Source organism: Rhinoraja longicauda, chromosome 2, assembly GCF_053455715.1.
Source record: "Rhinoraja longicauda isolate Sanriku21f chromosome 2, sRhiLon1.1, whole genome shotgun sequence".
Taxonomy (NCBI): domain Eukaryota; kingdom Metazoa; phylum Chordata; class Chondrichthyes; order Rajiformes; family Arhynchobatidae; genus Rhinoraja; species Rhinoraja longicauda.
In genome coordinates, this window is record NC_135954.1 from 61,232,616 (window position 1) to 61,259,494 (window position 26,879).

The 26,879-nt window shown below is 42.1% G+C and overlaps 1 protein-coding gene across 2 annotated transcripts in view; it reads left to right on the forward strand.

The window, feature by feature from the left end:
• Positions 1–26,879, forward strand: part of LOC144604955 (progressive ankylosis protein homolog B-like) — a 90,599-nt gene that overhangs the window by 25,913 nt on the left and 37,807 nt on the right. For both annotated transcript variants that reach the window (XM_078419877.1, XM_078419887.1), the window contains exons 2-7: positions 6,815–7,031; positions 12,090–12,208; positions 14,333–14,416; positions 16,257–16,427; positions 22,848–22,982; positions 25,134–25,226. In XM_078419877.1, coding sequence (XP_078276003.1) covers positions 6,815–7,031; positions 12,090–12,208; positions 14,333–14,416; positions 16,257–16,427; positions 22,848–22,982; positions 25,134–25,226 — 819 coding nt within the window. The remainder of the gene's footprint in view (positions 1–6,814; positions 7,032–12,089; positions 12,209–14,332; positions 14,417–16,256; positions 16,428–22,847; positions 22,983–25,133; positions 25,227–26,879) is intronic.

Here is a 26,879-nt window from a genome sequence, read left to right on the forward strand (position 1 = left end):
TGGCCTTCCATTCATTTCCCACTTCTGTTTAACCAAACCTTCATTCACTCTCTTGCCCTCTCATTCTCTTGCCTTTTCCTGTGTGCTTTTCCTATCCAAGCTGTGACAAGTCCAAGGGAGGCAAATTTGTATCGTAGACAGAAGGTTGACAAAAAAACCCCTATCATCCATTCCGCAAAATGTCTCACACCTTCATGATCGCCTTCTGTCCCTCACCTCCAGTAACATTTGAGTACTTCATTTTTTGCCACTGTTATTGATAATACCCGCTACTTATCGCCAGAGTCACATGGCTAAATTTCCATAACATTTCCTATCGTCTTAATCTTAACTCTTATCTTTCTCTCCTTGTGCTCTCCCCAAAATATTCTTGTCACAAAGATTCTCCCCCTACACTCTTGATTCCACTCGCAGTGAACTGCTGTCCACCTAACATCCCTTAATGGTCCTCGCAAGCAGATTATGTTTCCTCAGTCAAGGTTGCCCTTTCACTCAATCTGCTGTAATTAACTTTGTCCTTGAAATAAAAATCCACTGTTGACCAGATTGAACTTGTAAACAGCGACCATATTTTTAGTCTCCCTTTCCTCTTCAAAGTCTGTGGTGGTTTTGCTTCCCAAGTCTGTGCATGTTTGCTGCAATTCCATATTTAAATCCCTCCATCAGGCTTCTGCTACTGACGCAATACACAAATGGCTCTCCGTTCCTCCCCCATTGCTCGCACCCCAATCTCTTCCCTAATTTGTCACACTGCTTCTCCAATACGCAGACATTTCCTCCCAACTAAATATTAGAAAGGCCAGGTGTGGTTTTACTTTCCTCTGTGAACTTGATTCCTGAGTTTTACTTTTGTACTTTAGAGATACAGTGCGGAAACATGTCTTTGGCTCACTGAGTCCACGCTGACCAGCGATCACCCTGTACACTAACACTATTCTCCGACACACTACGGACAATTTATAATTTTACCAAAGCCTATTGACCTGCAAACCAGTACATTTTGGAGTTTGGGAGGAAACAAGAGCACCCGGAGAAAACCTATGCGGTTGCAGGGAGAATGTACAAACTCCATACACACAGCATCCATAGACAGGATCAAACCTGGCTCTCTGGCACTACAGTTGTGCTGCTGTTTTCCTGTCCCGTAACCCAATTTTATTCTCGCTCCCTGTGCTGTCTGTGTGGAGTTTGCACTGTGCAGGTACTCTGGTGTAATCCCTTGTAATCCTGAAGGGATGTGTATGTGTCGAGGAAATTGACTGAGGAAAATTGAAGGAAAAACAGAGACTTCGAGGTTATCTTCAAGAGGCTTTATTGCATGATATCATGGAGAGATGGTGGCAGTTAACTGCTCACCAGTTCTCTGTCTTTGCAGCAGAATTAGCCGACAGTTATACAGTGCAGTAAACAAATTTATTTTGTTAGATACAACTATACGAAAATATACTTTGTCCTTGGCTACATGTTTTCCTGTTATTACTATCTACTACATGGGTATTAATTATGTAATTGGACATAATATACTTTTTGTTTATGTTAATCTTATTCAACAACAGATGGTTAATACGTCAAACATAATACAAGGGCATCTTGACATTATTTTACTTCATCTTTCAAGCAGGCCGCGCCACTGCTCCCTCTCTGAGCCAATCATAAGCCACCATTTACTGCAATGTTTCTGTGCTACTAGAGGTGGGGGTCTACCCAGCTATTGCTGCTGTGTTTTTTATCACAATAGTTACCGCAATTACAGAGTCAACTATTGTGATCCAGCATTCAGTAAATTTCCACTGAGAAACAGGCTCCCTTATTTGTGTCCTAATTTGTTGGGCTTTATTCGCCATGCTTTGCATTCCCAAAGAAAAGATAATGCGACTGAAACTTGTTTAGCCAAATTCCCATGATCTTCTTCTGCACCTGGTCAACGAGAGATGCCAATTGCCACATTTGCACACCCTTTCATTACCTTGTTTAATTCCGATCAAAATTAAGTAAATGAAGATTTAATTTTTTTCTTCTACAGTAGGTGAATAGTCTGCTGGTGGAATATTTTTGAAGCTGCCAGATAATGTGATGGATGATTCCTGGAAAAGAGAGGTTGGTGGGGTGGGAATGAGAATCCAGGGAAGTCTATTGGAGAGGGAGAGGGGATAAGAGCAGGGGGATGGGAAATGGATGAGTAACTATCACATCCTTTATCCACAGTGGTGTGGGGGGGGGGGGGGGGGGGACCACAGTTAAGCAAGAGGGAAGCTGTGCAGAATGTTTTGTCATCTGAGCAAATGCGATAGGGACAGAGGAAGTGGAAGAATGGAATGGAGTCTGAACTTTGAAACAGTCGTTTGTGGTTGAGAATGGCATGTGATACATTTTGTAATGGAATAACTTTTCAGCTGTGGATTCCATGTGAATGTTGCAGTATTGCTGAGTGTGGTATTGTAAGTGCTGATGCCATGTTTGTGGGTCACAGTACTAATGTGGTCAGGCCAGTGAGGTCACTGGAATAGGGACAGAGATAGCTCGTACTCCTAGTGTTAAACTCCATGACTAGTTCTCTGCCAATGTTACTTCATGAACGTGTTTAGTTTAGAGATACAATGCGGAAATAGGCCCTTAGGCCCACCGAGTCTGCACCGACCAGCGATACCCGCACACTATTCTGCACACAAGGGACAATTTACAATTTTACCAAGACAATTAGCTTACAAGCCTGTATGTCTTTGGGGTGTGGGAGGAAACCGGAGCTCCTGAAGAAAACACATGAGGAGAAGATGCTGCCTGATCTGCTGAATTACTCCAACACTTTGTGTCCTTTTGTGTATTAACCATCGTGTTTTCCAATGTGTTGTCCATTTATCGTACGGACTGCACAGTATCGTCAGGCAAGGAGAAAAGTGGTAGCATCTGCTTTTTGGTCAGTGTTTCTGGGCGCACTGATGTGTCAGTCTTAGCTGACTAACCTGGAATGGTATTCACCTCTATCATCTTGTCAGCATTGTACGTATCATCCAAACCGACACCAAAGTGACACTGGAAAATCTATACTCTGTCATTAGCTCTCACAAGACAGTGAATTCTGATGCCCTGTTCGTTATCGCCAGTGACTTCAATCAAGTTAATGTACACAACAAATACTGTAGCTCCAGCTTCATGCCAGGTAATCACTCTTGATCACAGCTATACAACTATCAATTACCCATTTCATTCCATTCCTCGCACTATTTTTGGCCACTTTGATCATCTGTCAGTTTTGCTTCTGCCAGTCTAAAGACTGAGACAGAAATGCGAGGCACCAATGAAAAGAGTAATACAGTAAAGCATTGTTATTATGGTATCACAAAATGCTGGAGTAACTCAGCAGGTCAGGCAGCATCTAGGAGAGAGGGAATGGGTGACGTTTCGGGTCGAGATCCTTCTTCGTCATTGTTATTAAGAATCTCTTTATAACAGATTTTGGTTATAGCGGACAGACTTACCAACCTTCACCGCAGGCCGGACTGCCGATGCTGACCCACATGCCTCTCCAGTTGCTTCCAGGCTGGACGTACTGCCACCACCATCAGCTCGTACATCTTATTCGGCCGCCTCCTGGCGCCGCCACCACCAACTCTTACCTGCACTCCGGCTGCCCACGTGCCGCAGCCAATGACTCCGCCAATTGTCGCCTCTCCCCCGGCTGCCAGCTGGCAGGACCGTCAACTCCCCGCTATTGCAGGCACATTTACAGGTCAAGAGTCTGAAGAAGGGTCTTGAACATAAATGTCACCTGTCCATGTTCTCCAGTGATGCTACCCGAGTTACTCCATCACTGTGCAATGATACTCTATTACTCAGTAAGCCCTGACTCAGTTACAGTGGATAGTCAACAATAACAGACACCACTCCCCCCCCCAAATAGTCTGTTACAATCGGGGCTTACTGTGTAGTGGTGATGTGGGAAGGCTGAGTCTAGCCACTTCAAGAATGAGTATACTGCAGACATCGCTGGTTTCATCAGCAAATTCGATGATGATTGCGTTTCAACAAAAATATTTGAGGTCTGTCGTTAGTAGAGACCTTGGATGATCAGCAAAACTTGCTCTCTATTGAAGACCAGATCCACCGTTTTTTAGAAGTATGATCCCGCATTGTACAAGAAGCCAAAAGTATCAGGGATGCCTAGAGAACTTCTGAAACAAAGTGGAGGCTAGATTTAATCAAGTGGGTGCCAGGTGACTGGCAGGGCCTGAATGTCAACAATGCATCTTTACTGGAAGAGCTTAATGCCTTTTATGTTCTTTTTGAGTTGACAAGGGGCGGCACGGTGGCGCAGCGGTAGAGTTGCTGCTTTACAGCGAATGCAGCGCCGGAGACTCGGGTTCGATCCTGACTACGGGTGCTGTACTGTAAGGAGTTTGTACGTTCTCCCCGTGACCTGCGCGGGTTTTCTCCGAGATCTTCGGTTTCCTCCCACACTCCAAAGACGTACAGGTATGTAGGTTAATTGACTGGGTAAATGTAAAAAATGTCCCTAGTGTGTGTAGGATGGTGTTAATAGTGTTAGTGTGCGGGGATCGCTGGACGGCGCGGACTTGGTGGGCCGAAAAGGCCTGTTTCCGCGCTGTATCTGAAATATGGAAAAAATAAATAAAAAATAAGCAAAGGTCCACCTCGGCGCAAGTCTCTGACACCTGCTGCCTCGGTCTCATGCATATTGGTGACAGAAGTTAGATCTGCTTTCACAAGGGTAAATTATTGGAAAGCATTGACCAGATGGAGTCACTGGCAGGTTCTGAAATAATACGCCAATCTGGCCACAGTATTCACCAATGCCTTCAAACTCTCACTTCAACAGTCTACTGTTCCCATCTGCTTCAAGGAAACCTCCATCATTCAGCTCCAAGAAAAATAAAATTACCTACCTCAATGACTTCTGCCTAGTAGCTCCAGAATTAACCATAATGAAGTGCTTTGAAAAATCAGTAAAAGTCATTTGCTCCAATCTTTGGGAATTCTTGACCCCATGCAATTAATGTACAAAAAAATGGGTCTATAGAGGATGACATCTCTCTTATGCTACATTTAGCCCTGTATTACCTTTAAAATATGAACATCAATCTTAGGAAGCTATTCATTGATTACAGATCAGCCATCAACATCATAATACCGAATAAGCTCATCACTAAACGTCAGGTTATTTGCCTTGAGCCTCCATGTACATCTGGCTTAGAGTAAGAGTCATACAGACTTGGGAACTTCACCAGAATTCCACTCTACAATAATGCAGCACACAAAGAAAAAACATTGAACGCAGAATCTTTAGAAATTGAACTTTTAAATAAAACATCTGTTAACTTATGTGGTGGGAAAATGTATGCCTTGCTGAGGCAGCAATTTCTGAATAAATACATTCACTGTGGATTTGTGCTTAGAATTAATCATATATAGAGTCTTTGCAGACTGAAGAACAAACTGGGTTTGTCCCAGATTGGCAATCCATCACCTTCACTGCAGGGATCTGTGCTCGGGCTTCCACATGTCATAATCTGCATCAATGAATTGGTTTGGGGTCCAAATGTAACATTTTGAATTATGCCAATGACACCAAACTCATTGGTAATGTGCGTAGTAATGATAGTGACGTGCCATGGGTTATGGAGACGTTCAGTGAGTGGCCATCAACATGGAAGATTGCGTACACTAGAAAAATGTGAGCTTATCCATTTCATTTTTTTAAAAAAGCAAAAAAGCTGAATATTTTTTCATTGGCGAGAGAATGGGAGCTGTTGATGTTCTTGGACACAAGTCTTGAAAAAGTAGCATTCAGGTGTAGCTGGCAATTAGGAATGTAAATGGTATTTTGGTCATTCTTGGTTGAGGATTTAAGTCCAACTGAATAGGGACTTGGACCACATCTGAAGTATTGTGTGCAATTTTGGTATCCTTTTCTGAGGAAGGTGCACATGTTATTGAGGACGTGTGGTTAAAATTTGCCAGACTGTTTCCAGAGATGGCAGGTCAGCCGTACGATGAGAGGAATGAACTTTGAATGAACATAGAAATGTACTTTGATAAATCAAAGAAAGCATTATATTTCAATCCTCTGAAATCTGGTCCTCTGGTCCTCTGTTCTCCAGAGTTTGGAAGTGTAAGAGATGACCTCGTACAAAATTCTTTGTGAACCGCTCTGGCAAAATTCGGGCAAGATGTTTCCCTAGTTGAAGAGTGTAGAAACAGAGGTCTCAAAACATGAGGTAGACCACTTGGGATTAAGGTATAGATAAAAAAAATTCACTCGGATCTTGGTGAATCTGTGGAATTCTCTCCCTTTTTATGGGCTGCAGAACTTGCCCGTAGATTGCATTCAAAGCAGGGATTGTTAGATTTGTGGATATTGAAGAAATCATATAGGGATAACACAGTAGTCTTGAGCTAAAATGTGTAAAATAAAATACTGTAGGAGCTTTAAGAATGTTGTGTCACTGCCTAAAAAGGCTGAGGTTTAGGAGCCCTTGATATAAGCCTTTGATTCTGATCAACAAATACTCCTTTGTAACTACTTTTAATTGCAGTTATGTTCAAGAGTCGATACTTGTGCAGCTTCAGTTTGGATTAGAAGTGTTGGTTCATTGAGAAACTTGAACAAAACTGAGATGATTCTCTTCCTATTTATTCTGTGGATCAGTTGAATCTCTTAACTGTGCATGAATTATACGTTTCTCATAAGTGTAGGGTAAAACAATGTTAAAATTCACTGAATTTATATTTTAAAATGCACTTTTATGGATTTTACATTAATTATTGTATTTTTCTGTCTCCTGCCATTTCTGAACAGGCACTAAACAGGGGTATAGCAGCTGTAAAAGAGGACGCAATTGAAATGCTTGCCAGCTATGGGCTGGCCTACTCCCTCATGAAGTTCTTCACTGGGCCAATGAGTGACTTTAAGAATGTGGGCCTGGTATTTGTTCACAGTAGACGGGATAGGATCAAGGCTGTCCTCTGCATGGTCACAGCTGGCACTGTGGCTGCCATCTTTCACATTCTAATAGGTAATCTTTTGTCTTCACTACTGTAGCAAGAATTAGGTAGTTGTTGGTTGATTATCTGGAAGATAATTTTCAGATGTCTGAGGTTGTATGCACTGGTACATCACTGCCCAGCAGATTTCTCACAGTCTCCTTTGATCCAAGACTGGAGACGTGTTGTACAGCAGGTGACACTCCTAGATTTTCTTGAACTTGATTCTGAGTGAACAAAATTTACCCCCAAAAAACCCTCAAAAGTTTGTTATAAAAAATGCAAATTTCAAATGTCTAAGGCTTTGGCAATATACTCATTGCAGAAGCTGAATATCAAAGATTTATGGTTAAATTCATTCCACTTGTATCTTCCTCAAAAGGTAAAAGGAGCAATTTTCATCAGTCATTATAGGATCATTCCTAACTGTGGGTTATGATGGCGAATGGAAATGCTTTTTTAATTTGTTTCCGAGTTTCAATTTTTATTGTATTTGCTGCTAACGTTGTGCTCCCTGCTGAAAGACTGAACATATTTTTAACGAGAAAGATATTTATGCTGCTTAATTTGCTACTATTCATATTACCACAGTACAATGGTAGAGCTGGAAAGGTTTGGAGGGAAGGTATAACACAGTTTAATGTGAGCACTTTGGAGGGTTACAATAGACACAGATATATTTCCTTAGGATTTTGGAGAACTATCTTATTTATTCTCTATCAGAAGGCATAAACAGTAAAGATCTGCGTTAGATATCCATTCTCTCCCTTCTCTTTTTGCACATTCAACATTTTATGCCATGCTGGGATAAATCTGAGGTTTAATGCTAAAATGCAAAGCTATAATTGCAAACTCAAAATAACTTTTTCAGATTTACACAGTAACCACATTGTCAGCTAAATTACAATTGTAAGCGATTATTTGTTCTTAGGTTACATAATAGTTCAATTGTTTACAATTCTTTTTGGTCTGCTCTAGAAATTAGTCTACATGATATGAACTGTTATTGATTATCCTTTGAAACAGGTACACGTAACTAGATTATATTGTGCACAACAGCATGTAACCACAGTTTTAGAGAACGACCACAAATTGCATGTATAATCACGCAAGAAAAAACATACTATGAATACCATTAATATTCCTGTCTCGCTCTCCCGGACTCCACACAACTGCGGTTGGTTTTGATCCAGCTTCGCTCTTTCTGACCTCTATCTCCCTTTTTGTAACAAGTCACTTTTGACATTGTCGATCCTGAATTTCCTTAGTCTTTCTCAGCTTTTTATTCTACACAACAGATCACAGGCCGTTAAAAGCATTCTAGTTATATCTATCCTTTAAACTTACCCAAGCCCTGCTTTCGTATCTTTCTTGGTTCTTTGTTTTTTGTAAAATCTCATTCAACTGTTGGAAACATTTTTATCAGGTTTTCTCATATTCCACTGCTTAAATTCAGGTAAAGAAACAAGAGTGTAGATATTTCACTACAAGGTAGGAGAAAATCAACTGTGACCACAGAGATAAGTGTAAGCAGCACAATTAAAATGAAAGAAAAGTGCTGTGAGTAATTTTTCAGTGCAAAGGTTAGGTCAAATTATGGTGAACATATTATTTCTTTCAGTTATTCAGAGATGCTTCTTTCTGGTCGAACATAAAGAATATATATCACAAGATAAGAGAGCATGCAAATGTTAAGTGAGTGTAGTTAAGTAAGTCAGGTGAAATATAATGTAGGAAAATGTGAGGAGAATTATGATTTGCATAAACAGGAAACAGGTGTGAAAAACTCAAGAACATGAGTTCAGAGGAGATCTGAGAAATAATTTTTCGGCCACAGGTTAGTTAGAATCTGGAAGCCATTACTTGAACATTTGGTGGATGTGAGTACTCTCGCAACAATAAAGGAGTGTTTAGATGGTCACTTGAATTGCCAAGTCTTAGAAGACTACAGATAAAATCCTGGTAGATGGGTTGGCATGAACTTAGTGCACCGAAAGGCCTTTTTCTGTGCCATACGACTATGAATTTTAAAATCAAGACGTTGCTTAACCAGATGGCAGTGTAGACGAGCATTCAGCCAGCAACTGATGGATAAATGGGGCAGTGCGAGATTGGAAAAGAGCAGCTAAGGTCAGGATAATATCAGGTTTATAGGGTGGAGATCAAGTGAGGCCTCTGAGAAGTGTATCTGACAATCAAATGTGGAGATCACAAAGGCAAATGTGAGCGTTTCATTGGTGGAAGCTGGAAGCAGCCATTGCCGCAGCATTAAAATACATAAATATATGATCTGGAGCACTAGGTCAGGTCAAATACAATAAAAACTGCAAATTCTCTGATTCCATAACAACCATTTGCCACAGAGGGGTGGAGTTGAGAGGGAGTTGGGAGTTTATGGTCTGATCAAGCAGGATTGTGTCAATATTCCCAATCTCTAATTAAAAGGGTTTCAGCTTATTCTGTGGAGGATATTAGGTAGCAGTAGCAGTATGACAACTTAGAAATGAGAAAAGGTCCAAATAGATTGATATATTTGAACCAATGTATAGTTAACAACATAATCAATTTAATTGATGGACTTTGCTGCAGACTATGTGCTTAGAAATGTATATGTTTAACAAGGGAACATAGTGATTGACCCCAGAATGGATCCAGGAGAAGTTTATTCATAGAAGGCGGAGGGTTGAGGTGGAAGGTAGATATTCCGGCTGGAGGTCTGTGACCATTGGAGTTCAGCAGGGATCTGTGCTGTGACCTCTTCTGTTTGCGATATAAATTAGTGACCTAGACGTAAATGTAGATCGGTTAGAGAGTAAGTTTACTGATGACAACAAAATTGGAGGATTTGCAAACAATGAGGAATGTTGTCAGAAGATACAGCAGGATATGGACTATCTACAGAAATGGGCAGAGAAACTGCAGATGGAGTTTAATCCGAGCAAGTGTAAGGTGATGTGACTTTGGAAGTCATAGAGTCATACAGTGTGGAAACAGGCCCTTCGGCCCAACTTGTCCACGCCGACCAAGGGCCGGTGCCCCTTCTACACGTTCCACCGGCCTGCGTTTGGCCGAAATCCTTTTAAACCTTTTCTATCCAAGCACCTGTCAAAATATCTTTTAAATGTTGTTATAGTAACTGCCAAGACGACCTCCTTTAGACTTTAGAGATACAACGCGGACACAGGCCCTTCGGCCCACCGAGTCCGCGCTGATCAGCAATCACCCCTTAAACTAACAATATCCTACTCACTAGGGACAATTTACAATTTTACGGAAGTTAATTAACCTACAAACCTATACATCTTAGGAGTGCAGGGAGGAAACCAGTGCACCTGGGAAAATTCACATGGTCACAGGAAGAACATGCAAACTCCGTACAGACAGTACCTGTGGTCAGGATTGAACCCGGGTCTCTGGTGCTGTAAGGCAGCAGCTCCAGCGCTGTGCCACTATGCTGCCCATGACCTCCCCTGGCTGTTCATTCCACATACCCACCTTCTTCTGTGTGAAAAAGTTTCCTCTCGGGTTCCGATTAAATCTTTCCCCTCTCACCTTAAACCTATGTCCTCTGGTTCTTTATTTCCCCACCCTGTATTCACCATGTATTCACCATATCTATTTCTCTCACGATCTATGCCCTCATCCTCCTGCACACCAAGGAATAAAGTACTAGCCTGCTGAATCTCTCCCTATTGCTCAGGCCCTCGAGTCCTGGTACCACCCTTGTAAATCTTCTCTGCACCCTTTCCAGCTTTACACCATCTTTTTACCGGATGACCAAAACTGAACCCAATACTCTAAATGTGGCCTCACTAATGTCTTGTACAATTGTAACATAACCTCCCAACTTCTATACTCAGTACTCTGACTGATGAAGACCAATGTCTGAAGAAGGGTCTCGGCCCGAAACGTCGCCCATTCTTTCTCTCCTGAGATGCTGCCTGACCTGCTGAGTTACTCCAGCATTTTGTGAATAAATACCTTCGATTTGTACCAGCATCTGCAGTTATTTTCTTACAAAACCAATGTGCCAAAGCCTTTTTGATCACCCTATCTACCTGTGATACCACTTTCAAGGAACTAGATCCCTTTGCTCCACAACACTCACCGGAGCCCTGCCATTCACTGTGTAGATTCTGCCCTGGTTAGACTTCCCAAAATGTAACACTTTGCACTTATCTGTATTAATCTCCATCAATCATGCCTCAGCCCACCTGCCTAACCTATCAAGATCCTGTTTTTTTGACAATCATCTTCGCTATCTACAAAACCAGCCACATTAGTGTCACTGTGGGAGGATGAATATAAGGAGAGAGTATACAGTTAATGGCAAGACCCTTAACAGCATTGATGTGCAGAGGGATCTTGGAGTCCAAGTTCATAGCTCGCTAAAGGTGGCCGCACAAGTAGATGGGGAGGGTGAAGAAGGCTTATGGTATGCTTGCCTTCATTGAATATTTTTAGAGTCATGATGATGCATCTCTATCGGACTTCTGGTAGGCCTCATTTGGACTATTATGTTCAGTTCTGGTCGCCCCGTTACAGGAAAGATGTGAAGGCTTTGGAGAGATTCCTGAGGAGGTTTACCAGAATGCTGCCTGGATTAGAGGATTTCAGCTAGAAGGAGAGGTTGGATAGACTTGCATTGTTTTCTCTGAAACATTGAAGGTTGAGGGGAGACTTGATAGAACTACATAAAATTATGAGAAGTAAGGATGGGGTAGACAGTCGAACCTTTTTTCCCAAGGTGGAAATATCCAACACTAGAAGACAGTTATAAGGTGAGTGGAGGAACATTTAATGGAGATGTGCGGGCACATTTATTACACTGAGAGTGGTGGGAGCCTGGAACACACTGCCAGGGGTGGTGGTGGAGCCAATGATAGTGTTGTTTCAGAGGTTTTTGGAGAGGCATGTGGAAGGGCGGGGAATAGAGGGATGTGGATCATGTGGAGGCAGATGACATCAGTTTAACTTGGCATTATGGTTGGCCAAATATTGTGGGCCGAGGGGCGCGTTCCTATTGTTCTAACGGACAGTATGTTAGGTGTAATAAATTTGACCCTTTATTTTGTCTGTTTTCTTTCCAGCACACACAGATCTGGGATATTATATCATCAACAAATTACATCATGTGGATGATTCTGTGGGAACTAAAACAAGAAAGGCTTTCCTCTACCTGGCTGCCTTCCCGATGCTGGATTCATTGGTAAACTAAACATGGTTTTGGTTTTTAAGAATGGTAACAGTGTTTCTTTGACTTTGGTTGTCTACAGTGGTGGTCTGACCATGGATTTTAATAACTAGAATTGCCCATTTAGGACAGAAATGAGGAGAGATATCTTCACCAAAGTAGCCATGAGGGACCATATCATATACTGTGTCCTTTATTTTTTTACCACAAGATACAAGATCACTAGTAATGACCCACATTTCTTCAACGAACCAAAAGTTTCATAAGTTACATTTGATGTATGGTTGACATGCATCAAAACTTTAAAGTTCCAACTTTTCTCTCTCGAGCACCCTGTTATTACACAAAATTATTGTTTATGTGAAAAAGAGTGGTTACCATTGAATAACAAAGTAAATTATTCTTGATTTCAACTATTCTATTATGACAACTAATTTACAGATAAATTATATTGAGTTTATTTCTTTGACTTGTTCAAAGAAAAATAAAATAAATACAATATTTCCGTTTCTGCAAATGATAGCTTATGTCAGTTAACATAAATGCCACTCTTTGTATATTAATTATTTTGTATGTGGCTACGAGCCTGTTCTCTCGGCTCCTTTGTACACGCACATATCACATGTTAATGCCTTCTGATTTATTTATTGTGTGCACTCTTTTTCTTCCATTTCCCTCTTTTTTGACTTGCACATGTTTGTTTCTCTATCTTTCTATGAAACATACATTGGTCCACAGTGGATCCATTGTTAGTATAGAGACTGAAGCAAAAAATGATCAGTTTTATGGTGCTGTGTCCAACACACAATCTGTGCTTTAAAAGTTGGCAATATGTTGTTGTATGAATTATTAAACAACTGATGAGCAACCTAATCTCCCTTAAGAACTCCAACAAAATTCATCAGCATGAATTGTGGCATGCACAGTATGTGCACGGACCTAATTAGCAGCTGCCAACAAAAAGCGTTTCTACTGGAGGCTCATTTCTTTTTGTGTTCAAAATTAAATGTTTCAATTTGGCATTTAAATTATGGCACAAAGTTATCTCTTATTTTTTGCTATTTTTGTAGTAAAAATCAAAGAGCATTAAATAGTGAGGGTGGCTCTTTTAATGTGTCAATGAAGTGCAATGAAATCACACTGAAATATATAAACAGAAGTTTGCAATTCATCACCTTGAACCTATTGAGTTACCCAGTTGTATCATGACTGGTCTGTACCTCAGCTGCCATTGCCGTAGATCCATAGCACAAAATAATTGGGGCCTATTAACAAGATAGTTCCTTTCATGCCAATTTTGACAATTTCACCTAACTTCATTATAAAAGCTGGTTTAAGAAAGACTCCAGTTCTTCTATTACTTTATGAAAGCTTAACTGCTGATATCACCCCAAACTCCTATTATTAAGTAATCTCCTTGTAATTGGGATTTGTCATCTAAATGCCATTTAACAAATTTCAGGAAGATTCTTGGGCTAGATAAAAGGTTTATATAACCTCCTTGAAATTGCTGCACTTTTTCTAACCTCTCATTTCATTACTAGGATAATCATAAGGTTTAAGAGCAGAATTAGGCTATTCGGCCCATCAAGTCTACTCCACCATTCAATCATGGTGGCATGCTAGACAGCCTTGCCAGCTAGGTACAGAGATGGAAAAACATGTTGGCAGATGGCAACTCTGGCCTCCAGATGGAGATTTACTTAAAACCTGCTAATCCTCTGGCACAGAGGCAGTAAATGAGGCAGTGATAGCCCACCTTGAAATCATGTGCCTTTTGAGATTCCCTGGCCAGAATACACCAGGATGCTTAAGCAGCTATCTCTTGAGTATCTGCATCAAGTTTAGTAGATGTAACTGCCACTTGATTGCTTATAGCATGAACAATGTTCAGACACCTGAATGCAGACATTTTAGAGAAATGTGAAGAGAGAGAACAAGATTTTTTTTTTCAAGCATTACAAAATTTCATTGGCAAGAGAGACCTGCTGAAAGTAGATAGCCTGATCTTCAGAGGAACTGAGACCAATGTTCTCTCATGAAGATTCACCGAACATAAAATAAATTGATAGGTGCCTGGGAACTAAGTGAATAGCAACATGACGGAATTCAATTCAATATTTTTTTCTTTCTGTTTAGGCATGGACGCATGCCGGCATTCTGTTGAAGCACAAATACAGTCTACTGGTGGGCTGTGCCTCTGTCTCCGATGTTATTGCTCAGGTAAGTTAATTTGTTTAATACAAGTGGAGCAGACGAAGCCAGTATGATTTTAATCATCCCATTTGTATCTAAATATCCCTGCTAAATATTTTTCATGCTTAATATAGTCTGAAAGATTGTTCAGTGCAATCAGTTATAGTATTGGAATGTATTATGCGAGTTGAAATATTATACAGCAGAAACATAAAAGAGAATATGCTGATGGTAGATGCCAAGAAACATCAATATGGAGGTAAATTTAAGGTATATTGGCGTGTTTGTTTTAAGAAGATCAATAGTGTGAATAGTTTACAGCCATTCCCAGGCAACAAATGGGTTTCCTTTTTACAGATGTCCATAACTTAATTTTCCCCCAAGTTGGAAACTGCACAAAAATCAGTATTGTGACTGTACCTCCACAGTTTTGGAGTGCATGGTATCTAAATCACATTCAATTGATAAAAAAAGAAAATTGGTTAAAGGGGAGAAATGAGTTCTGCTGCTCTTTGGAATGCATAAGTGTTGGACTTTTGAATTTAATAATGTTATGGGAACTCATTTGTACATAGGGTGTCCATAGGTCTGGCACTCGTAAGCCAAGAACTGCCTGTACATAAAATCCATTCTGTAGATTATTGTGTTACTCTCTGACTGTAGGTACAATTGTGATCAAATAATAACATTAACGTTTTATGATAAATACTTAATATAAGCTTCTGATCCTGCTTATTACACAAATTTAAAATTTTACCAACATTGTTAATAAAAATTGTATTACAGAGGACCTAACAGAAAAATATAGAACTTGGAATTGTTACGGAAAAGTATTTCATAGTAGGACATTGAACTATTTCTTGAAATTTAGATTTGACTGATTATTTGGATGAAAGTTGCCAGCACTACATACAAGTATATGAAAGGACCTGAATCTGATTATTTTTTAGCAGTTAGGATGAAAAGTCAATCTAATCTGTCTCTATAGAAAACAAATTTTACTAACTTTCTATTATAAAATGTACCTCCTAAGAGTCCAGTGTTGTGATCTCCATCATCCTTGCTGATGGCTGGCTCAAGCGATGATTATCTTTGCTGCAACAAAGTATTTCATGACTGGGACTAAACTTGCAGATAGTCCTGTGCACACTCATCCCATTAACCTGGTATATCTGTCAATCCACATCTAGTTGAAAGTATCTTTCAAATAATTCTAATTATCCCAGAAACATTCAGCTTTGCTTGTCCCTTTATAATAATGAAAGTCAATTTTGTTCTCTGTTTTCCATAGGACATGACACTGTATGTAGCCAGCCAAGTGTGACCAAACTTGCATTACATTGATACAAGTTGTGCCTGAATTGAATTGGAAAAACTACAATAGTTTTTACCAACATATTACTGCCTTGTATATTTGAACACCGTAATTGATGAGACAATTAATAATGCTGGTCTTTTCATTTATCCATTATTAACTTTCAGCGAATCTTTGCAGCATTTGATATTGGTTTGTTTATTGTCTCCTGTAATGAGATACAGTAGAGAAACGTTTTTGTGTGCCATGCAAGTGAATCATCTAAATGTGATTACAATCAAACCATGCCAATTTGTAGTATTAAATGTTATCACTGACCAAATGTATATGCTATCACGTTTCCTGGTGGAATATTGATTGCTTAGTTAGGATTTCATACATCTCCTCAATTTCATGTTTTTCTAATTTAATCACCCTTTGTTGTGACTGCAAGTCGAGATATTTTAATACATCAGCTTATTGGCCCAGTGTTCAAAATCTGTAAATCGATTTACTGCAGGCAAATTATAAACTCGGGTTTAACTAATCTAATTTACCTCCTTTATTTTTCAGATTGTATTTGTATCCATTTTGCTTCACAGTCACTTGGAATGTACAGAGCCCCTCCTGATTCCGATTCTAGCCTTGTACATGGGAGTGATGGTTCGGTTTACCATGGTGGGCCTTGGATACTACAAGAATGTGCATGATATCATTCCTGAGAGAAGTGGACCTGAAATGGGGGTAAATATTATGTTCAAAGAGATAGCAAAAGGGAAGATTTAGAACAGATTAAGATTAAAGGAGTCATGGAATAACCTGTTTTAGAATATGTGGTAGAACTTCTCCGTTTTGCTCTTAAGGTGTGTCTACATTATTTACTGCTAATGTTTGTATAACAGGCATCTGGGATTTACACATGGCTCGTAGACTGTGATTTAGAATCAAACCAACAGACACTCTTTGATCTAAACGGAATGGCTTGTCAGGTCTAGGTGAAACACTTAGCCAAATCTAATTTGGATAAGTAATTTGTTAGTTGCTAGATAGGCAATAGACAATAGGTGCAGGAGTAGGCCATTCGGCCCTTCAAGCCAGCACCACCATTCAATGTGATCATGGCTGATCATTCTCAATCAGTACCCCGTTCCTGCCTTCTCCTCATACCCCCGACTCCGCTATCCTTAAGAGCTCTATCTAGCTCTCTCTTGAATGCATTCAGAGACTTGGCCTCCACTGCCTTCTGAGGCAGTGAATTCCACAGATTTACAACTCTGACTGAAAAAGTTTTTCCTCATCTCCGTTCTAAATGGCCATTCAGAGATGCTTGAAAATTCTAGATGCATTCAGAGTGCTTGAAAATTAGCTCTCACGTTATATTCACTTGCAAAAAGCAAAAAAAATCGATTCACAACAGTTGTTTAAGGCTCTTAGCCATTTTAAGGTAATCTTGTGATCATAAAGCAATTCCTTGTATTTATACAACATCCTAAAAGTCATGCTGAGGCATTTTATGCTTCAGGCTCATAGCCATTTTAGGACTAATGATTGACGACAAAAGCTCTTATCAGTTTTTTTTAAATTGGTTCATAAAGCAACTATTTGTACTTGTGTAACATCTTAAAAGTCCTAGAGGAACCCACAAGGTTAAATATTGGACAGTAAGATTAAGAAAAAAACTATTCAATTAGCTGCCTTTTAATGGTGATCATCAAGCAAAGAGCAGAAAGTTGAGATTTAGGGACAAAATTTCAGGGCAAGAAAGTTTTGCAAAAGCAAAAGGGATAAATCTATTGATTGAGTGTAGAAAGGGAAATGTACAAAACAGAGTTAGAAAATTATAGAGAAATAGGGCAGCGAGAAATGAAGGGATTTAAATTTAAAACAACAAATTTTAAATTTGTGGACATTCAGGATCATGAGCCAAATGTGATGAGTGAAGATGTGCGCACGCGTGAACAATACTCTGGTATAAATACATGCTGCAGAGATCAGAGGTGACATTACGGACGGTTCGTCTAGTGAGGCGAAATGGGTGGAACTGAGGAGCAAAAAAGGATGATCACCTTGTTGGGGGAGTACTGCAGACCCCCGACGAGTTATTGCAATTAGAAGAGAAAATGTGGCCGGAGCTTGCAGACAGCTGCAGGTCAAATAAGGTTGTTGTAGTAGGGGATTTTGGCCTTCCCAATATAGACAGGGAAAATCATAGAGTGACAGGTTTAAATGGGGTGCAATTCCTCAAAAGTGTTCAGGAGAGTTTTGTTAAGCAGTAAGTGGAGGCCCTCACACGTGAGAGGGCAACGCTGGATCTAGAATTGGGAAGGGCAAGTTAATGAAGTGTTTGGAGGAGCCATTTGGAAATAGGGACCACCGTTCGATTAGGTTTAAGATAGTTATGGATAGGGACGGAGAGGGTACACGTGTTAAAATGCTCAACTGGGGTAAGGCCAATTTTGAGGGTATGCGAGATGGTCTTGCTCAAGTTGACTGGAGCAGGTTATTTGATGGGAAAGGAACACTGGCCAAGTGGGATGTTTTTAAAAGTGTACTGATGAAAGCTCGGGATGGGTACATCCCCGTTAGAGTGAAGAGCAAAGCAGGCAAACATAAGGAAGCTTGGCTGATGAGGGAAATTGAGACGTTAGTCAAAAACAAGAAAGATGCATGGGACAGGTATAGGCAGCCCTGGAGGAGTTTCTGGAACTAAGGAGTAAATTGAGAAAGTAGATCAGAAGGGCAAAAAGAGGCCAGGAGATAGCTCTGGCAGAAAGCATTACAGACAATCCCAAAAGATTTTATAAAAGCACTAGATGACCTGTTGGGTCCCGTTGTTACTAAAGGTTCTTTAGTAACTGTGCAGCAGGCGTAGAGAAGCGGGCTGTGCAGCGCCGGTTGTGGCCTCCACCCACCAGGTTGCCGCGGGCCAGCTTCTGCAGCTCCACTGGCACCACGGCGCTAGCGCAGTGTTTCTCCATGTACTCCTGGAAGCCCTGCACGCCCATGGCCGCCGCCTCAATCCGCTCGCCGCAGGCGGGGGGGGGGCACGGCAACGGGCGGACGCGGGCACCGGGTGATGAGGAGCGGGAGGCAGCTGGGAGGGGAGAGGAAAGGGGAGAGGAAAGGGGAGAGGGAGCCACTCACCCTGGCCCCGGGCGGCCATCATGGCGGCCAGTAGCAGGAGAGTGGCCGCATGGCGCTGCCGCATGTTTGTCCTGCTGGCGGCCATCTTCTTTCACCTTCTCTCTGCCGCCGCATTGCACAATGGGACGAAGGGCAGGCGCAGGGCACGCCAGGATGGGCACCGGTCCACCCGGCGCTGCTGTGCAGGCGCGCCGCCACCAGGCCCTGCGCTGCACCACGGGAGAAAGGTCAGGCACGGGGCGCACCGGGACGGGCACCGGTCCTCCCGGCGTTGATGCGCAAGCCTGCCGCTGCCGGGTCCAGCAACCCTTCCCGTTGTGACGCCGTATTAGATCAAAATGGCAATCTCATATGACCCGTTCCCATTATGCGCAGGCGCAGCTGCCGGGCACGGCAAGTGGGAACAATTTATTAAAGTTTAAAATATAACAACAAATTGAATGAAACTTGCTACTGCACACCGCAGGCCAATGGTGAGTAAGGTGGGCCTAAAATTGTCGTGCTATCGTGTAATGTTTTGGCTGTATTTCGGGAACATACATACATGCATACAAGATGAGAATTTTAGTAATATTTTGATAAGGGGGAAAGGATAACTAGCGAGAGAGTGGGACCTCTCAGGAATCGAAGCGGTCACCTCATCAAGGAAAAAGACAGTAGGATAGAGGAAATTGTAGCAGCCATTGGAAGTGTCTTGAGAGCAGTCAGTGTCACTGTCGAAGAAGTACTGAAGGCACTATCATGTATGAAGGTAGACAAATCTCCAGGGCCTGATCAGATACGTCCAAGGAAACTAGAGAGGAAATTGCGGGTGCCCTGGTTGAAATTTACGAGCCGTCCTTAAATACAGGAGAGGTGCCGGAAGACTGGTGGGTGGCAAATGTTGTGCCTCTTTTTCAAGAAGGGCTGCAGGGAAAATGCTGGGAACTATAGGCCGGCGAGCTTAACATCTGTAGTTGAAAAATTACTGGAGAGTATTCTGAGGGATGGGTTATACAGGCATTTGGATGGGCAAGGGCTGATTAGGGATAGTCAGCATGGTTTTGTACGTGGGAAGTCTCACAAATCTGATTGATTTTTTTTGAAGACGTGACCAAAAAGGTCGAGGGCAGAGCTGTGGATGTTGTGTACATGGATTTCAGTAAGGCATTCGACAAGGTTCCACATGGTAGGCTGCTCTGGAAGGTTAGACCGTATGGGATGCACGGAGAGATAGCTGAATGGATAGCAAATTGGCTCCATGGATGGAAGCAGAGGGTGATGGTAGAAGGTTGCTTCTTGGACTGGACATGTGACTAGTGGTGTGCCTCAGGGCTCAGAGCTGAGCCTGTTACTGCTTGTCATCTACACCAATGATTTGGATGAGAACATACAGGGCAAGATTCGCAAGTCTGCTGATGATACAAAAGTGAGTGGTTATGAAAGATTGCAACAGGATCTGGATCGATTGGCCAGGTGGATGGAGGAATGGTTGATGGAATTTAATACAGAGAAGTGTAAGGTGTTGCATTTTGGGATGTCGAATAAGGGCAGGACCTACACAGTAAACAGTAGGCCTCTGGCAGTGTTGTGGAGCAGAGGGATCTAGGAGTACAGGTACATGGTTCCTTGACGGTCGAGTTGCAGATTGATAAGGTGATGAAAAAGGCTTTTGGCAATTTTGCCTTCATCAGTCAGAGTATTAAGTATAGAAGTTAGGAGGTCATGTTGCAGTTGTATAAGACATTGGTGAGACCGCATTTTGAATATTGCGTTCAGTTCTGGGCACCATGTTATAGGAAAGATATTGTCAAGCTTAAAAGGGTTCAGAAAAGATTTACGAGCATGTTGCCAGGACTAGAGTGTGTGAGCTACAGGGAGAGGTTGAGTAGGTTGGGTATTTCATGGAGCACAGGAGGATAAGGGGGGATCTTATAGAGATGTACAAAATCTTGAGAGGAATAGATCGGGTAGATGCACAGAGTCTCTTGCCCAGAATAGCGGAATCGAGGACTGGAGGACATTGGTTCCAGGTGAAGGGGAAAAGATTTAATAGGAATTCGAGGGGTAACTTTTTCACACATAGGGTGGTGGGTGTATGGAACAAGCTGCCAGAGGAGGTAGTTGTGGCTGGGACTATCCCATCGTTTAAGAAACAGTTTGACAGGTACATGGATAGGACAGGTTTGGAGGGATATGGACCAAGTCAGGCAAGTGGGACTAGTGTAGCAGGGACATTGTTTGCCGGTGTGGGCAAGTTGGGCTGAAGGGCCTGTTTCCACACTGTATCATTCTATGACTCTAATTACTTAAAACCCTCACTTCCGTTATATCATTGGTTTGACGAGATGTCCTCATTCATTAGCGAACGGGGGTGCCCCTCTTCCCTCATAGATGAAGCCCTCACACATGTCTCCTTGGTATCCTGCAGCTCCACCCTTGCTCCCCCTCCCCCTAGTCGCAACAGGAACAGTCCCCCTAGTACTTGCCTTTCACCCCATCAGCCGTCGCATACAACACATCTACGTGTCTATCTTTTGTTATGTCTACTGCTTTGAAGACATACAAAATAATTGTTTAATGTCTTGGCCATTTCCTTCTTCCTTTTATTATTTCCTACTTCTAAATGACTGAAGGTAGACACAAAATGCTGGAGTAACTCAGCGGGTCAGGCAGTATCTCTGGCGAGAAGGAATGGGTGACGTTTAGGGTCGAGACCCTTCCTCTGACATGTCAGGGGAGGGGGCGGGACAAAGATAGAATGTAGTCGGAGACAGTAAGACTAGTGGGAGAAGGAGGAAGGGGGAAGGGATGGAGAGAGAAAGCAAGGGCTATCTGAAGTTAGAGAAGTCAATGTTCATCTGAAGTTAGAAAAGTCCTAAATGACTGACGTCTACTTCCCTTGCTCTCCTTTTTAATAACTGCAGAATCTCTGCTTGATCTTGTATACTTTTTTTTTCTTTCCCTTTTGACTGTCTTTTGGTTTCTAAAACGTCTCAATTTTGTAACTGCTTGCAAAATTATACGCCTCTTTTCATCCAGCATTCTAAATCTCTTTGGCACATCAAGAATAAAACAATTTTCTTGAGGATATTTTTTATTTCTCAGTGAAATTAATAACCATTGAGAATAATAGAATATTTATTTAAATATTTGCAATTTAATGTTTTAATTTTCCAATTTATTTTCTCCCAAATATCTAATTGGCTTATGACTATGGATTTGAGTATGTCACTCTCAAGGTCCTAACATCCTTCATCACCAATGTTGCTGTTTATGGCTGCCCTGCCCGAGAGAATTCTTTAATGTGAGATTACCAATTAAGTTGTGTCAAATTGCAAAACATCATCTGAAATAATCTTTTCTCTCAGTAGTCCATTGCATATTCCAAGAAACATTTCAAACGTGTTTTGTGAATTAAAGTATTGGTGTTACAGTATATTACACAAACAGAAAAATGAAAGGGATAATTGCCATTGTGAAAGTGGGAGGTGCAAGAGGGATAAACAAAAAATAATAGATAAAAAGGATGTTTTGGAGTCCAGAATAGCAGAAAATTGCTCTTAAATTCACTGACGTTTTTTGCAAATGTACAGCACAGAAACATGCCCTTGCTCCACAACATGATACCAATTTGAATGGATCACTTCTCCTGGCACAAGATCCATATCCCTCCATTCCCTACACGTTAATGTGCCTTTATAAAGGCCTTTTAAATGTCATTATCCTATTTGCTTCCACCCACCATTTCTAGCAGCCCATGTAAAGCTCCTACCACACTCTGTTTAAAATTTTTTTTTTTAAATTGCCCTATTTATGCCTCTCCATTTTATAAATTTCAATCAGTTTGCCCCTCTGTCTTTGCGCTCCAGGGAAAACAATGTTTTGTCCAACCTTTCCTTGTATTTAGTACCCATTAATCCAGGAAGCACCTTGGTTAAGCTCTTCTGCACCTCACCAAAGCCTCTACATCCTTTCCGTAATGTTTGAGTATTGTCTTTGAACTGCACTTGGATCTGAACTTTTTTTTTCATGTTGTAGGGTGAGGCTACAATAAAGAAGATGTTGGCTTTCTGGTGGCCTTTGGCCTTGATTTTAGCGACTCAGCGAATCAGCAGACCTATAGTCAATTTGTTTGTGTCTCGCGATATGGGAGGCAGTCCAACAGCCACAGAGGTGAGTTTGTTTTAGTCTATTCAAATAAAAGCCTGTGTTTGCTGCTGTTAGAATTCAGAACCACAGAGTCCCTGTGCAGACCGTATGCTGGGAACATCTATATACTAAAACTCTCGTTTGTTATCTTGTTTGTGACTGAACTTCAGACAAAATGGTACACGATAGTGCGACAATTTTAGGCCCACCTTACTCACCATTGTCACTTTAGTGATAATGCAAGTAGTTTTATTGAAATCGGTCTTATATTTTTAAAGTTATTCACATTTTAAAGTTTAAAAGGAGGAGGGGAGGGGGAGGAGAGGAGGGGAGGGGGAGGAGAGGAGGGAGGGAAGGGGGGAGTGGGGGAGAAGGGAGGGGGGAGTTGAGGAGACAGGGGAGGGGGGGAGGACAGGGTGGTGCACCAATGCGGGCGAGGTTTGGGCCCAACGGGTCCACCTGGTCTAGTTTATACTAAACATAACACTCGTCCCTACCTCTACCACCTCATGATTCCTCAATTTGTGGTATTGCGGCATGAAACCTTGTGTTTCCTGCTGGTGGTTTCAAACAGTATCTATGGATTTTCACCTAATTGTAATTGCTAATTCCATTTCTGCTAAAGGGAGGTTGTCAATGGTTAATAATGATCAGTTCAGTCCTTTTATTTATGAATACATTAAAAATAAAGAGAAGCTTTGTTTTCACTTTGCTACCAAGGTATCTTATGGGCATATTTGTTTCAATTCCTATCAGCTTTGTGGTAAAAGCAGTAAATTATTTGAGTAAACAAATTGAAATTCTTTCATTCAGAACATGTTGTGACACAGATACACAGAGTTTGGTCCATTTTTCTCTTACCAAACTTAACAAAAAGATTCATCAACTATTTTTTTTATAATGACATCTAAATTCCCTGTAATAGTTTTTGAAAGGTATAGTATGTGTTCTACCTATTTTAGATCTGCCAAAATGCATCACCTCGCATCTTCTGGGATTAAATTCCATTTGTTATTGCTCTGCCCAATTTAGTAGCTGATCAATATCATTCTGCGACCTAAAACAATTTTCCTCATTATCACCACCAATAATGTTTGTGTCTTCTGCAAACTTATTATTCAAACCTCCAACATTCATATCTTAAATGTTAATTTACATGACAAGCAGTAAGGGTCTCAGCAGCCATCTCTATGGCACACCATTGGCCATAGGCTTCTAATCAGAAAAACAATCTTCCATTGTCACATTCGTGCTCCAAGCCAACCATAGCTCTAAAATGCCAACTTGTAGTGGATCTCCTGGCCTTTCAGACTTGCACTGCCCTCATCAATACATTATTACTTTTGCAAAAACCTTGTTTAGTCAGGCAGGATCACTTGACACAAAAGTTGTGCTACCTTTTCCTGATCTGATCAACCCTGTCATTCCAAGTGAAGATTAATCTTGCCCTCAATTGAATAACTCTCCCTCCGCTCTCCCTCCGCTCTCCCCCCTCCCCCCCCCCCCCCCCCCCCCCCCCACTGCCATTGGATTAATTACCTGGCTGATCACTGTTGACCTTCCTGAATAAAAGCATCACATTAAATTCTTTAGTCATATGGCACCTCACAGCAAAGATTTAAATTTGTTTTTTGTAAACCCCCATGTTGAAGAAAGAGAATAATTGGATAACAATTTCAAAAAGACAGATAGCAATCTTGGTACTCATGGTACTTACTGTATAATAGTTGATTTACTGATAATTGGAGGCACTGCAGACATAAAGTGGGTTTATATTTGGTGGCTTTGTTTGGCCACGATTAGAGAGACAATGGACTGCACTCATGCACAAAATTTGTACTTTCTATGGTAAGAGGAAGAATTGGGTGAAAGGAACCAGTAAACTCCTCAACAAGGGGATACAAAGAGACCAAGGCATTGACAGTGTGAGACTATGCTTTAACATGATGGCAGCGACACATTGATCTAATTCTGTAAGATAAACTGTAGTCAACCTACATGGAAAGCAAGACCCTGCCTTTGGAGCAGGAAGCAAGCGAGTCAATAGAGAGAAAATCAAGTGTATAACAATTAATTAATGCACAATCACTTTAGTGTTCATGACCAGAAATTATTCCCTATATAATAGGAAAGTTATACATATTGATTTATTAATGTTTATTTTTCTCTTTTAAGGCTGTTGCAGTTCTGACAGCAACATATCCAGTTGGTCACATGCCTTATGGCTGGTTGACTGAGCTTCGAGCAGTTTACCCTGCTTTTGACAAGGTAATGCTAAGCTCGGCAAATGTCGAAATAGTTCAATAAAGATTGCAAGGAAATAATCTTGCTTACTGCGTGGTTCTCAACAAAGTTGGTTCAAATGAATGTATAATATATATGATGATGACGTTCTTTAGATATCATCACTTTTAGCCAGTTAATGTCATACAATTGAACCTTTGTATAACCACGTACTATCTGCTTCTAGACCCCACTTCAAATTTTACAGGTCCATGAGGTTTGGGAATAACTTTTGCAATAATACTTTTGCAATACATTTCTTTAAATGTTAGTGAAATTTCGAGAGTAGTTTTATTTAAAAATTAGTGGAATTAAAATGTTATTGCAGAGCATGAGGCCTTTATGTGCCACAAACAAATGTAACTTTGTGGAAACCCACAGGGCTAGATTAAGCTAGTGCGGGGCCCGTAGCATATGTTATAAAGAGGTTCTAAATACGGGACAAGGTGACGTCACCGCCCGCGGCCCACGTGACCTCGCCCAGCCAGCGGCCAAGTGCTCCCGCTCCACCAATGGTGGCCGCCGGGGCTGGGAGGCGGGTTAGGCGACACCCAGACTTAGTGTCTGGAGATAGACACAAAATGCTGGAGTAACTCAGCGGGTAAGGCAGCATCTCGGGAGAGAAGGAATGGGTGACGTTTCGGGTCGAGACTCTTCCGAAGTCTCTTCTGGCTACGTGGCGGCGGGAGAGCCCGGCCTGGTGCCGGAGGAAGCAGCCGGAGCCAGGGCCTGGACGTGACCATGTAACCGTGAGCTTGATGTGGGACAGGGGGAAAGGCGGCGGCAGCAGCGGCGGTGAGGCCGGGCGTTGGTGGAGGCCTAGGCCTGGCGCTGGGTCTGCCCTCGGCCCCTCCTCTCCCCGGCCGGCTCAGCGCCTTCCCCACACCGCCCAGCGGCATCGGCATCAGCGCAGCAACATGTTCTGGCCCCCCCGAGGGCCGTCAGTGGGAGAGCTGCCATCTGCCCACCACACTGCGAGGCCCCGACCCAGGCTTCTACATGGCGATCCGGGGGGCATCGAGACTGCGGCGTCGTGGTAAAGGCCTCTGGCCGCGTTCCCAGTCCACAGCCGCGGCCTGCCGGGACGCGTCAAAAGAAGCTGCAGATGCTGATTTACACCGAAGATAGACACAGAATGCTGGAGAAACTCAGCGGGATCTCTGGAGCGAAGGAATGGGTGATGTTTCGGATCTAGACCTTTCTTCAGACCAGAGGCGCCGGAGCAGTGGTCCGGCAGCGTGCACCCCTGGCCGGTGGGGGGGGCTGGGGGTCTGTGTCTTGGGGTTGGCGGTTGGGCGGTGACGTGCCGGCTGCCCATTGGTCCGCACAGCCCCGCCGCAAACACGTTCTAACCGCGGCATTGGCAACAAGTTCTAACAGCGGCGGTTGGGGAGCGGCACAGCGCGGGGCCCGTAGCAAATGCTACTTTTGCTACTATGTTAATCGGGCCCTGGAAACCCCATTGTAGTTGCGAGCATATGCTGGATTGCTATAAATGCATATGGTGCACATACACATGCAGCCCACGAGGTTTGCACAGTGATGTTAGAAGGTTAAGGTTTGCTCCTTGATTATGTAAGGGCCTCTCCGACCTCGGCTGCTGCTGGTAACGTGACAGTGAAAAATGTAACAGGACAG